Genomic DNA, 14,457 nt, shown 5'->3' with positions numbered 1-14,457 from the left:
CCAAGCGAAAAGACAGGTTCAGGAGGAGCAGTGGATAGAGACAGGAGGCTGAAGTCTGCACATGTGCTTTATGCATTAAATAGAAATGCCTTAAGAACCCTCTTAACTTCCTGGGTTTTTCAGGCACATATGGCTCTCAGCTTACCCTTCATAGCACATGCATCGATAGTTCTTTGCTCTGCAATGGTCTTTCAAGTTCAATCATCATATTAAAATAAATGCGCTTCGCCCTTTCCAGAAATCTGGGTTTTCGGTGTTGAAAGGGACCCTGGAGATCATTTTGTCAAACCTCCTGTCCAAGGCAGGAATTCTTTCCACGGCATCCCAACAGGCACACGCGTGGCTCAAGAACCAAAGGCAGTCTACACTTCAAGTTTCTATGGTCCTGCTATAAAATTCATTTGAACTGACCCCACATCGGTTTTCACAAAATGACCACTCAGTCGTCTTAGTTCTCCCCTCTCAGTGACCCAGAACAAGTACAGCTCCTGCTCTGCAGAATTCAGCCTTTCAGTTACTGCTTGACTGTCTATCCATCCCTTGATCTTGTCAAGTTCAAGGTTTCTCACTGCTAGAACATACTCATTGTAACCCGGCCCTCCTGGTCATTTGTGGTGATCCTTTAAAAAAAATTAAGTGTCCACATGGAAAAGCATCCTTCAGTTGTGGTATGACCTAGACCAAGACCAATAAAGTAATTCTTTCTTCTGACATGCACACCCTACTTCCATTCAGCCTGAAACCAAGTTAATGCTTCTTAGAGGACACATCACACCCACAAATCACGTTCAACTTGTGGTTAAGCAAAATGCAAAGACCTTTTCATGAACTGTGGCCAAGACAAACCTCTCCCATTACAAATGTGCCTAATTGATTTTTCATCTCAAATGGAGAACCTCATGTTTACTCTTGTTGAGTTTCAGCTTGGTTCGGGGCCCAGCATTCCAGCCTGTCAAGATAATTTTGAATCTTGATTCTGTCATCTACCACACTTGCTGTAGTCTTCCCACTTTGTGTTTTCAATATATTTGATAAGGATGACTTCTAGGTCTTCATCCAAGTGTTGATAAAAATGTTGAACGGGACAAAGTTCATGGTGGTGTCCTGTGGCGTGGTGCTAGTGATGTCATTCCAAGTAGGCAAAAAGCCAGTCAACTGATGGCTCTATAGGCAGGCTTGTTCGATGAGCTGTGAATCTACCTATTACACTATCATCCAATACATCCTTCACCAACTCTATCTATATGACTATCTTGGCAAGAATCCCCAAGGGGCCACTCATTTTTTCTATCCACACCCCTATTATTGAGAATAACCGTCTCCCCAGGCCACCCAGTCTGCACAACCCCATGGCCCCAGAGCTCAGCTGACTGGACCAAGGGAAAGGACTCTGAATGCCAGAGGAACCACGTCATAGGCTGAGCCCCTCTTCCTATTGAAATCTGGAAAGAGTACAATAATTAGTCTCCTTGGTTATCTGAGAGTTAAGTTCTATAAAGTTAGCATTGGGCAGCTACATACAGCTGACATGCAGACGAATTCAGAGTGCCAAGAATAAGCTGGATCAGCCACATCCCCAAGAATCCATGAGGCCTGAGAAAGACATTCACTCTAACTAGCCATTCAATAATTTTTGGAAAAGTTAAGAAAACATCTGTCCCTCCTCAGCTCTGTGACATACCTCCACTTTTCCCTCACTTCTGTAGGCTCACCAATAGAGACTCTAGAAGATCTCTTCAGACCCCTTTAAAACCCCAAAATGAAAATGAACTGCACTCAGAAAACACCATTAGAGAGAATAGAGGGCTATCTCATTGTCTGGTGGGCATCAATTCTTTCATTTTAATTTTATTATGGTAAGAACACTTTTTGATCCTTAATATTTTATTCCATTGACCCATCATCATGACCAGTTTATACATCTTCAGCATCCTCCTCCCCTTACTTCTTGGAGATACCTTGACTCCCCTCATTTGCAAATGGATATTTGACCTATTTGCAAATTCAAGTTACCAGTTCTCTCTCGAGTTTTTGTTTGTTTGTTTGTTTTTCTACCAAAGCTGGGCCTCTGTCTCCCATGGACCACAAAGCAATTGCTGGAATGTCACATGTGTATAGGTGGGTCTTAAGTATATTCGGCTACATAAGAAAGCCTGTGTGTAAATTAGTGTGTTAAGAAGTTGGTATGATAGTGCCTGGACCCTGGCTGACAAGCATTCTCCCTAGTTCTCTTTGATATATAGGTCTTAAAAATAGCAGAATCCAGTTTCAAAATTTAGAGCCTGTGGGAATTTTTTCTTCAATTGAAGTATAGTTGGCACACAACATAATGATTCCACAGGTCTATACATTTAGCTATGCTCATCACAAGTGTACCTACCATCTGTCCCCATACAACACTATTACAATACCACTGACTAGACTACCTATGTATTGTGTTAATGACACTTAAAACAAGATATACCCCCTTAAAACTCAGTGTACAATAAGTATTGATAATAGTACAATGTTGTACAGCAGATCTCTAGAACTTACTCATCTTGCTCAACTGAACTCCTCCCCTCAGCCCCTAGCAACCAGCATTCTACTCACCGATTTTATAAATTTTTTAGATAACTCAATAGAATCATTTGTATTTGTCTTTTTGTGACTGGCTTATTTTTCTTAGCATAACGCCCTTAAGGTTTATCCATAAGATCGCATATTGGAGAATTTCCTTCTTTTTAAAACTTTAATAGTATTCCATTGTATGTGTATACCACATTTTATCCATCCATCCATCACTGGACATTTAGTTTTCTTCCACATCTTGATTATTGGGAGTAGTGCTACAATGAACAAGGGAGTACTAAGGTCTCTTTAGGACTGTGATATCAATTCTTCTAGATAAATACCCAGAGCCAGAATGGCTAGATCATATGGTAGCTCTATGTTAAATTTTTTGAGGGACCACAATACTATTCTCCACTATGGCTGTGCCATTTTGCATTCCCACCAATTATCAAGGCAACCTACACAATGGTAGAAAATATTTTGCAAGCCATGTATGTGATAAGGAGTTAATCTCTAAAATATAAGGAATTCATATAACTCAATAGCAAAAAATAAAATTTAAAAATTTAAAAATCTAGTTTAAAAATGAGCTAAGCACTCCAGTAGACAACAAGTACGTGAAAAAAAAAATGCTCAATATCACTAATCATCAGGGGAATTCAAACTAAAACCACAAGATGACATCTTATATTGTCAAGATGGCTATTCTCAAAGAAAAAAACAAAAACAAAAGACAAGTGATGATCACTAATTTTTAAAAGTCCAGAGATATTAGGGGAGCCTGGGTGGCTCAGTCAGTTGAGCGTTCTACTCTTGATTTTGGCTCAGGTCAGGATCCCAGGGTCATGAGATTGAGCCCTGCACCGGGGCTCACATGGAGCATGGAGCCTGCTTAAGATTCTCTTGTGCATGCTCATTCGCTCTTCCTCTGTCCCCCTTCCCCGCTCACACTCTCTCTAAAATAAGATAAAATTTAAAAATCCAGAGATGTCAAAGAACTGAATGAATTCACAAACCTAATAATCAAAGCCAGGACTAGAATTCAAACATTCAAACTCATTGTCCCATGTTCTGTCCCAGACATTGCTCATTTAAAGCAGGATAAAAGAACAAGGCATTCAATTAATGTTCTGCTTTTCATTTTAGCTCCTATTCAGATATATATAGATTTTCTGCATTTGAAGAACAAAGTTACATCCTACTTGGAAGAAAAAAAATGGATAGTGAAGGGGGCAAGTTTTGATTTTTTAAAATAATCATATACAGGATAATGTTTCTAAAATTAACTGATGATCATAAGCAGAAACATAAGGGTTGTTTAAGTATTTATTTGAAGAGAGAGAATGCATGTGCAAGGGGAGAAGGGAGACAGAGAATCCCAAGCGGGCTCTGCACTGTCAGCCCAGAGCCTGACATGGAGCTCAAAACCATGAACCACAAGATCATGACCAGAGCTGAAATCAAAAGTCAGACACTTAACCAACTGAGCCACCCAGGCAACCCATAACTTCTTTCTTGAATTGTTTGTTAACATTAGAATGAGGCGCTTTGGGATATTCTGGATACCCAAAATATATGGATCTATTCAGGTAAGTGGCTACCTTAACAGTCACTTAGAAACACTTTTCTTGAAGACCATCACAGATGCTTCAGTTATTTGAAAGGAGCCAGTAAGGAAGAGAATAGAATGGAATGGTAGCATATGCTAAGCAGTGAGGATCCCTTTAACCCTTAAGGCACTGTTTTTAAGACTTGGAAATCCCCAAACTGAATTAGAAACCTTACCCTAATGTTAATGTCAACTTAAGAAGCATAATCATTGCTTGACTCAAGCCATAAGCATCCCTGAGAGGGCAGAGGGCCTTCCCACTTGGGTGAGGAGCAGATTAGATTTTCACAGACCCACTCTATGCTCCAAGTTTCATCAAATTCCCCAAGCAGTTTAACACATCACCCTGTTTGAATTCTCTGCAGAGTATTTTTCATTACCTGCCAGTCAGTAAACAGAATTAATACCCTTCCCTACAGTGAGAGCGCTCCACGGGAGCAGAGAGCTTGTTCCCTCCTCTCAGGGCCTCATTACCTAGAACACAGACTGACAGCTTTATATTTATCTAATAACACTTATCTTTGCCCCACTACTTATCCCAGGCATTATTCTATTTGCAGATTTAATACTGAGACTCAATCCTCACAACAACCCCACAAGATAGGCTCTATGATCCCATTTTGCAGATGAGGATGCAAAGGTTTTGCTGTAAAATGGTTCCACAGCTGGTACAGTGCAAAGGCTGGGATTTGAACCCAAGTGGTCTGGCCCAGGACCTGCGATCCTAACTCACACATTCTGCTGCCGCTCATAGTAAACCATCAGCACACTGTTGAAGATAGAAAGAAAAATGACAAGAATGGAATGAAGGTATCTTTAAGGGAACTTAAAAAGATATCTTTTAGCAAACTACCCATCCATTCAGGAGTTGTGACCAAACAACAGACTTCAAGTTGACCTAACTCAGATATTGGGTATTTATCTTAATGGTGGGGGGAGATGCTGCTCTGTGGAGTACTTTGGAGAACACTTTTTGTTTATTTTGCCAGAGACAGAGAGGGAGAGAAAGAATAAGTGGGGGAGGGTCAGAGAGAGAGAGAAGGAGAGAGAGAGTCCCAAGCAGGCTCCACACTCAGCATAGAGCCTGACATGCGGCTCAATCGCACAACCGTGAGATCATGACTGGCGCAGAAATCAGGAGTCGGACAATGACAGAGCCACCCAGGTGCCCCAGAGAAGATGGTTTTATCTGTGCTACTCACCTGCTCAGACCCATCATTGGCTATTTTTGCTGCCCAAGGTCCACTCTTGGGCATTTAAGAGCCCCATGCAATTACCTCCATGGCACTTCTGGCATGACCTCCCTCTCAAGGGTTAAAGTGTTCAGGTGAGGGGCGCCCGGGTGGCTCAGTCGGTTAAGCGTCCGACTTCGGCTCAGGTCATGATCTCACGGTTCGTGGGTTCGAGCCCCGCGTCGGGCTCTGTGCTGACAGCTCAGAGCCTGGATCCTGCTTCGGATGCTGTCTCCCTCTCTCTCTGACCCTCCCCTGCTCACACTGTCTCTCTCCCTCTCTCTCTCTGTCAGAAATAAATAAAACATTTAAAAAAAAAATAAATAAATAAAGTGTTCAGGTGAATATGATGAGTCTACCTCTCTATGCCACCATGCCTCTGCAGTTCTACCCCAAGGTTTTCCTCCAGAGCTCGCCACTCAGTGCCAGGCATGTGCTCCTCTCCGTCCCCCCCCCCCCCCCCCCCCCCGCAAGTCTCCCACCTACAGAAAGATTAAACCACCTGCGCAAGCTCAAAGTGGCATAGCCAGGATTTGAAATTGGGTAGCCTAAGTCAAGCAACTTTCTTTCCCAATGCCCCAAGCAAGTAATTCCCCTTCCTACAGCCTTTTCTGCTATCCTTTCCCAACAGGAGCTCTCCCACCTCTGAAAGCCTACCTCACTTATCTTATTGGTCTTGTTCACTGGAAGCTTCACTACTTTTCCCCCTGAGAAGACAAGTCATCTTCCCAAAGGAACTCTAAATCAGAAGGTCAGTCCAAAATATTTTAATATCAATAAAGGGAAGAGAGGTTTAAAAGTGCCCACAGCAGATGGAATTAGAGCAGGGGTGCTCAAAACACTAAACTGATGAATTCATAGACTATAAAACTGACTAGATCATTTTAACTGCTGTAATCTGAATTCTATGAAGTTGTGTTGATTTCCTATCTGAAATTTGACTAATTATTCATACTTATATTGAACTCACCTTTTATAAGATGAAAGGTGTATATGGACACTAAACATTAATTCTGATATCACTAAAATACCATAATTTTTAAAGAGCATGTAACATAAGGGCAAAGGGCCCTTTTGAGCAAAGGGCACAAATTCTACAATAGAAATAACTGAATGTTAAAGTAAAAGGGTGGGTTTTTTCCTTGGCTCCTCTATCTGGATTTGCTGAAGATAAAAAGTCACCAGCAAACTTCTGTTAAAAGCTGTTCTTTGTCCTTTTTTCTTAATCAGAATTTATGAAGTCAATTTTATTTAAATTAAAAACAAGAATTCTTCTTGAAACATGTAATATCAAACCAATTCCTTGATTTTTTTTTCCTTCCTCTTAATTTGTAACAGAGACTCTAAGAAAATAAAATCTAAGGTTAAGGAAATTTCCATCAATGTGAAGAAAATATTTTCCAAAATTAAAATAACAAGTTCCTCCCTGGTTAACATAACTGATTTAAGTTGCAGATACATGACTGCCCCTGAGATCACCTTCCTTCCCGAGCTCCGTGAAAGGGCCAAATCCACATCCTTTTCAACAACTCGCGAGTCCTCTATGGGACTACCGTTTTTTTATGAAATGCTGCACATACTACCAATGTTACATAAATATTTCATGATACATTACCCCGTCTTGGAATTTTCTGCAAGATTGCACAAAGTCTTTAAAATAGCACAGTGCAAGCCGTAAAATAATCAGATAGAGCAAGCTATATCAACCCCTTGATTGGCTCTTTTTAATGTGAATGTCAGAAAAAGTAGTGTTATTACACATTAATCTCAAAAGAGAGCTTTGCTATTTTTATTACTTTACTAAAAGCCTTTAAGAATTACACCTTTTTTTTTTTTACTTCAGATATTATTTCTTGACTGGACAGGAGCCTTCATATTACAATCTATAGTCAAAAATAGCCCAGTGACATGAAAACAGACCACAGACTGAACTGTAATAGTCAGCATACTCTCTGATACACAGTAGATGAATAAAATCTCATTGATTAACCTAAATTGTGCCTAAAGCTTCACAAAATATGTTCTTATGCATTAAAATTAATCTCAATGCTTCAAGTTCACTATCTGTAAAATTAAAGAGCTACTGATCACTAAGATCCCTTTTGACCTTAAAAATCTGACATTTTTACCTCATCTACAGCCCTCTCCCAACCTCAGTTTCAAATTTAATATCTTGGGACATGAATAGCTCAGTAAACCGACAGAGGCTAAGATCAGGGAATCAAACTTCCAGACTAAGCAAGGCTTCCCATGTAAAGGGACCCCCCAGGAAGATAATAATGTATGAGAAACTGCTTTTACAACTTTTAAGCACTACATAAATGTAAGGTGGTATAATACTGAAAACTGAAGAGTAGCAATTTTTCCATAATATGAAATTCTGATGATATTCAGATGTAATTGGAAATACTATTCTCTCATACACAAAAGTAGGGTCACTATACTTGAATCCCCCAATCTAGCTCTGTTGTCCAGATAATTAAGTGATAGGACAGTAAAGACATGTCTAACTGCTCACTTTCTTGCATTTCTTCAACCCATGAATACTTTGGCTTATTTGGGACCTATTATATTGAAAAGAGAATATAACATTTCATTGTAACAATTCCACTTGCCAGACTTTGATGGTCAAGTGGACTGTTGTACAGCCCTGAGCTGATGCTGTAAGATATGTCTGGTTTGTTAAAAGCAGCAAAGTTCATCAAGAGGGTTTTGTGTTGGTTTCGGTTTCGAGGAGTCAGAATCTTTAGATTTAGATATTTGAAACACCATCCCTTTGTAATCTGATCTACTGCTCAAGGTATACCACCTCCCGAGCTCTACTGGGCTCTAAAATCTAATTGTTCATTTTAGAAAACAGTATGGTGAATCTATTTAAAAACTTATACTAAAGGAAAACCCAGAAGTCCAAGTTTTTGTTTCCCACTTAGGCTGGGCTCTGGCTTAAGGAGAGATGGTTGGGAGAAGGCTGCCATCTTGTGGCCAAAGTAAGAACTTGTTCCAAGAAAACAGCCGATGCCCAGAGCCTCCGCAGAAAGGACGCATTCCTTTCCAGCAACCTGTGCATCTCAAGTCTTCCCACTAACAAGAACCAAGTCTTCAGAAACACAGCTGAAAGGACAGCTCTTTGCATAAATCTAGCATTACAAGGAAGATAAAGTGGGAGAGAAGAGGGAGAGGTATGGGCTTCCTTGGTAGTACAAAGAATCTCCCTAAGTCTGGTTTAAAAATTAGAAGAAACGAAGCCAAGAGAAGTCAAGTGACTCGAACCCCAATATCCCCTCTTCCACCAAAGGACTCTCTCCTCTGACAAGTAGGCCTCTTGTTATCACAGACTTTTCCTCCAGATTTCTCATTACTTTTTCCCATAACCTCGGGCTGGGAAAAGTCAAAAGTTATGGACATCTAGAGCTTAGAAAAACTTATAAATTCTTCTCATTTCATACCAACGCACCTCTGAGATTTAATTGGAGGTGAGGAGGATGAGGACTTCCAGGTAATGAGACTCTAGATCAAGGCTGTCTAGTGAACTTTCTGCGATGATGAAAATGACCCTCCCCCCCCTCCATCGGCACTGTCCAATAGAGTGGCCATGACACATGTGTAGCTACTGCAGTGAGGAACTGAAGTTTTCATTTTGCTATTAATTTTGATGAAAGTGTCTCTGTGACTGGTGGCTATGCTACCGGACAGTACAGATGTAGATTATGCCTTCCTAATCCATTCCAGATCACTTTAACAAACAAAGAAACAAAAAATCTTCATTCAAAAAGCTGTTTGACTACCAAATGGAGATTAGTAATATTATAGAGCACACAAAAGTAGAAAATGCGCTCTCTGCTTTCCAGGAGTATACAATCAAGTAAGCACAGGTAAAGCATATAGACTCATAACTAGAACCAAGAACACAAGGAGAAGCATCACTCTTTGATGGGAAGCTACAGGGCTGGGTTAATGGAGACTCGCAACAAAAACAGGGCTTTAAAAGGTCACAAGGCAGAAGGAGGGGACACAGGCATTGAAAGGACATGGAGGCAAGAGTGTGGAACAGAGATGGTAAGTCATGAGTTGTGCTCAGGAAATGCCAGAAAGCTCTAGCCAATTCAAGGAGTGGCTTTATGTAATGCAATCACGGGAGAGAAAGTTAGAAAGATGTGTTAGGACCCGTTGCCAAACGTAAAAATGAGAGACCCTAGGAAGGAGCCACGGGAATGAAAAGGAGGGGAGCAATTAAAGAAAGACCACAGAAGAGGAAACCAGACTTTGGAAATAATTAGATCTTGGAGATGAGGGAGAAGAGAAGATTCTGACGTTTAAACCCAGAGCACATGGAACATTGCTGGCACCATTAATGGGGCAGGTAGGGGACAGAAGGGAAATAGTGAGTACTTGAAGGCTGTTGAAGTTAACGAGATAGTCATGTGGATCAACAACTACTTTGAGAAATGAAAGAAGACAGAGAAGAGCAGAGAGGTGACAGATGTGAGTCAAACCAGAGACCACAGAGTGGAGGGGTGGATACAGGAGGAGGAGGCAGAGAGAACTAAGGACAGACCGCCTGTGATGGCAAACGGCCCCCTCGCAAGGATGAAGGAGACACAGAGTCATTAGGAAAACCCAGAGAAGCAGTTCCCCTACAACAGGGACAGGAGGGGGACTTGTCACTATGTGTACTCGCCACCTCTTAGATGAGCATGCCTACCTTCCTAAGTACTTACGTGCTGTGCAAAGATGGAAAATATGCCTTCAATCCCAATGCCCACAACAGTGCAGACTACACCCTAATGGCAATCTGATCTCAGTATCCCTGGAGGAGGCTGGAAGGTGACGTGGAGGACCCCCAGCGGATAGTGAGCCATAGAGGTTTTGCCTCCGTCATGTGGAAAAGTGGCCCTCAACTAAAATAATGCTTTGGGCCCACTTACCAATGCTTAAAAGCAAGACCCATACTCGTATGTGATCTAGACCAGTGGTTCCCAATCCCAGCAAATGGGCAGAATCACCTGAAGACGGCCAGCGAGCCCCACCACCTCGCAGAGGATGGTTTAACAGCCTGGGCGACTGATAACAGTTTCAGAGCTTCTCAGGTGACTCTCATGACCAGCCCAAACTGAGAGCCATCCATCGATTCCCATTATGTATAAGGTTTCCAACCCGGTTTTTAGAGTTCCCTTTAGTTTCCCCAATTACCAGTCCCATCTTTTACATTCTTGTAGCACCCTGCGGTGGGCAAGCACTTTCTGTAACTTCAAGACGTCAAGCTATATCAAGCACAATTTAATAGCAGGAGGCTCACACATAGTATCTCATTTAATCCTTAGAGAATCCTGGACATTCTGTTACCTGCCCAAGAGCCCACAATTAGCCACAGTCCAGGAGAACAGACCCTAGGGCCCATCCTTCTATCTGATGCCTCTCCACGGACCCTAGCCCAACAACTCCCCAGATGTCCCGGGAAGCAACTGGAAGGAGCCTATCAGACCCCACAGATACAAGAGAGGAGTCAGCCACAGAACTCTAAGGAAAGCCCATAGTTTCTCTCCTGCGGAGCTTTACCCAGGACTGGTCTTTAAAGGCAACTGGCCTTGGGGTCCCTGGGTGGCTCAGTCGGTTAAGGTTAAGCGTCCCACTCTTGATTTCTGCTCAGGTCACTATCTCATGGTTCCTGAGTTCCAGCCGCCTCAGGCTCTGTGCTGACAGTGCAGAGCTTGCTTGGGATTCTCTCTCTCTCCCTCTCTCTCTGCCTTTCCTGCGTGCTCTCTCTCTTGCTCTTTCTCTAAATTTAAATTAAAAAAAAAAAAACACTTTTAAAGGCAACTGGCCGGCACAAGAGTGCATAAGTGATTTCCTTCCCTTACTCTTGTTCAACTCTGTACGGGGGGCGGGGAGGGACAGGTTTTACAAATACCTTACACTTCTCTGACAAAATAGCAATAATTTCTCACTCGGAGGAACTCTGATACAGCAAAGGACTACTCTTCCCCCACCTACCCCCTTCCAAAAGTCGGACAAAAGCAGCAAGATTCATCCCAACCTGGCCAGGCGCTTTCCATCTTTGACACTTTCCGGGCTGCAGGGACGGGAGCACACACTGGGGGGCGCTGCCGGGTTTTAATCTCTGTGCAGCCCTGGGCGGAGGAACACCTTGAAAGGCTCCGGGACAGCCACGTCCACCCAGACCGAGTCAACGCGGCCGCATTGAATGCTAGTGGACAAAATTGCAGCCTAAAAAAATGTCGACAAGTGGCCAACGACGCCGTGGTGCCGCTCCATCGCTCGGCACAGGCTTACTCTCAGCCTAGCTCTCCGGGTCTGAAAATCCCGCTTGGCCCCGGGCGCGGCCCGCTTACCCGCAGGTGCACAGGTCGCAGAGGCACATCCTCTTCACCGGGGCCATCCCGACACCTGGATGTCAGCTCAGAGCATCCCCCGCCGCCGCCGCCGCCTCGTGGGCCCCAACCTCTTCTCTGGGGACGCGCCAAGTCTCGAGGGCCTCGGCAAATGTTCTGAATTTTACTCCGAAGCAAACGTAAGCGGCCCTTTTGCAAGTCGGGTCGTCTGTTCCCTTCGTGGAGCTGGCCTTACACACGAGCAGAAGGGAGTGTGCACTGCGCACCTCTCCAGGTGGCCTCCCCCCTGCACGCGCAGCCCTGGCCCCCGCACGCGACCCTGGAGCAGCCGCCGGCGCCCAGGGAGCTGAGCCGCTAGGGAACCCGCGGGGCCTCTGTGACGTCGCCAGGGACAGCCGCTGAACCACGGCGTGGCCGTGAAGTCACAAGGGCCGCTTGTGAGGTCAGGGCGCTCCCAGAACCTCACCGAGCGGGCCCGGGACAAATGCTCTCCATCAGGCCGTAAAGCAACCGAAAGGTGAAGGTCGTGACGTGTTTGGAAAACTCACTGGTGCGCAAATCAGCAAATGCCATGCGCACGTGTGCAAAAGGGCCGAAAACGCCAATGATCGCATTACGTGACATTTTTATCTCTAAGATCCATGAAGCCCCTTATAAAAAGGCATCCTTTAACTTCTTTCAGCTGGCCTCAAATAAATAAATACCATTTCCAGATCTTCTCATAGAAATCCACATACTGGGGCGCCTGGGTGGCTTAGTCAGTTGGGTGTCTGACTTCGGCTCAGGGCATGATCTCACAGTTTGCGGGTTAGAGCCCCGCATCGGGTTCTGTGCTGACAGCTCAGAGCCTGGAGCCTGTTTCAGATTCTATATCTCCCTCTCTCTCTCTGCCCCTTCCCCGCTCATGCTCTGTCTCTCTCTGTCTCAAAAATAAATAAAAAACTATAAAAAAATTTTTTTAAAGAAATCCACATACCTTTGCCTCCACCCTCCCAACGACTTTGCACTCTAGAGAACAAAGCAGTTTCAGGGGAGCCTAGGCCTTTACCACTCAGGTGGGTGCTTACTCACTTTTCCAGGTGCTAGTAATAATGCCTGCCTGCCTGGGCAATGGTTCTCAGTTTTAGAGATCACGTTTAGCCATCAGAATCACCTGGCTTGATAAAAGCCAGATTGCCAGCACCCTTCCCCCGCCAGCCCACCTCCATCCCATCTCCCCTCCCTGGAGTTTCTGATTCCGCAGGTCCCGGGTGAGTAGAGAATGTGTAAGTCTAACGAGCTCCTGAGTGTTGCTGACGCCGCTGGGCCAGGGACCACACAGCTGTGAAGGCTCTTTGGGCCTCTAATGACCTTCCTCGAGCACCGTGTTTCTTCAGCTCACCTGATCCTGAGAATCCCTACACATCTACCCGGAAGCCGCCTGCATCAAAATCTCCAGTCTGGGACTCTAGTTCCAGCGGGAAGCCAGGTGACCCTGGTCATGAGGCAAGCTCAGGAGACACGGCCAGGCTGAGTTGTTTGGAAACAGACATCATGGCTTCCTGGTTATGGGAAATGGGAGTTTTGGGTATGGACAGTCCTATGTTGTTTTTCTTTTCCATGCTTGCTGACTCTTCCCATTCATTCTAGTGCATGCGTCAGAGCATCTTCAACTGCAGGCCACTTAATATTCTGAGTTTTTTTAGTTTACTTTCTTCCACCTGGGGCTCCAGAACAGAGGGCAGAAAAATATTGCCTGCAGGCCAAATTCAGCTAGCCATCTGTTTTTACATGAGTAGCAGACTAAGAATGGTTTTTATATTTTTTAAATGTTTTATTGATTTTTGAGGGAAAGCACACATGAGTGGGGAAGGGACAGAGAAAGAGGAGACAGAGGATCCAAAGTGGGCTTCATGCTAACAGCAGTGAGCCTGACGCAGGGCCTGAACTCACCAACCCTGAGGTTATGACCTGAGCCAAAGTCAGATGTTCAACGAATGGAGCCACCCAGGTGCCCCAGTTTTTACATTTTACATTTTTAAATGGTCAAAACACTTAAGACTATTGCATGACTCACAAAACACAAAATTCAAATTTCAGTGCCTCTAAATAAAGTTTTGAATTTTGTCCGAAAATCAGAAGAAATATTCCTGGTTTTGCTTGTTGGCCCACAAAAGAACTACATATTTACCATCTGGCTGTTTACACAGAAAGTTGACTGATCCCGGATCTGGAAAATCAAAAAGGTAGAGTCCAGAAGAGAGCAAAGATAACCGATCTTTAAGAACAGAAGAGGGTGAAGCTGTTCCTTGCCTTCCTGTAGGAAGTTGGGGCCCTAAAGGAAAAGATGGAAACCTTGGGAGTTGGGGGGTGACAAGATGGAGAGGTGGGAGCAATGGAAAGCCAAGGCAAAGCCTGCATTCCACCCCTTGCCATTAACAGGTAACAGGGCATAATTTTTCCAGAGAAACTAAAGTGCTGGAAAGCAGCCATGTCTTGACAGCTGCCCAAACATTCTCCATGAGTCTTCCAGAAGAAGGACACCCCATTCACACCCACAGATTTTAATGAGAACCACCTCCCATTCAAACTGCCTTTGTGGATATATCTTGTCAACGATCCGTAGTACTCCCAACCTCCCCCATCCCTGCCTTCAACAAAGTGGAGATCTTGAAAGATGAATGGGGGTGTGGTGAAACTAACCTCAGCCCTGGTATTTCTGTAGAGCTGGTGC

General features: G+C 44.0%; 1 protein-coding gene across 1 annotated transcript in view; it reads right to left on the bottom strand.

Annotated features, from left to right (window-relative positions):
* SAXO1 (stabilizer of axonemal microtubules 1) overlaps positions 1–12,068 on the bottom strand; it is a 95,243-nt gene extending 83,175 nt beyond the window's left edge. Inside the window, exon 1 of the mRNA XM_039244432.1 lies at positions 11,745–12,068. Coding sequence (XP_039100363.1) covers positions 11,745–11,791 — 47 coding nt within the window. The 5' untranslated portion in view covers positions 11,792–12,068. The remainder of the gene's footprint in view (positions 1–11,744) is intronic.
* Between the last annotated feature and the right edge of the window lie 2,389 nt (positions 12,069–14,457).

Source organism: Hyaena hyaena, unplaced genomic scaffold, assembly GCF_003009895.1.
Source record: "Hyaena hyaena isolate Hyena2069 unplaced genomic scaffold, ASM300989v1 scaffold_240, whole genome shotgun sequence".
Taxonomy (NCBI): domain Eukaryota; kingdom Metazoa; phylum Chordata; class Mammalia; order Carnivora; family Hyaenidae; genus Hyaena; species Hyaena hyaena.
Note: the sequence above shows the minus strand (reverse complement) of the source record. Positions and strands in the feature narration are given on the sequence as shown.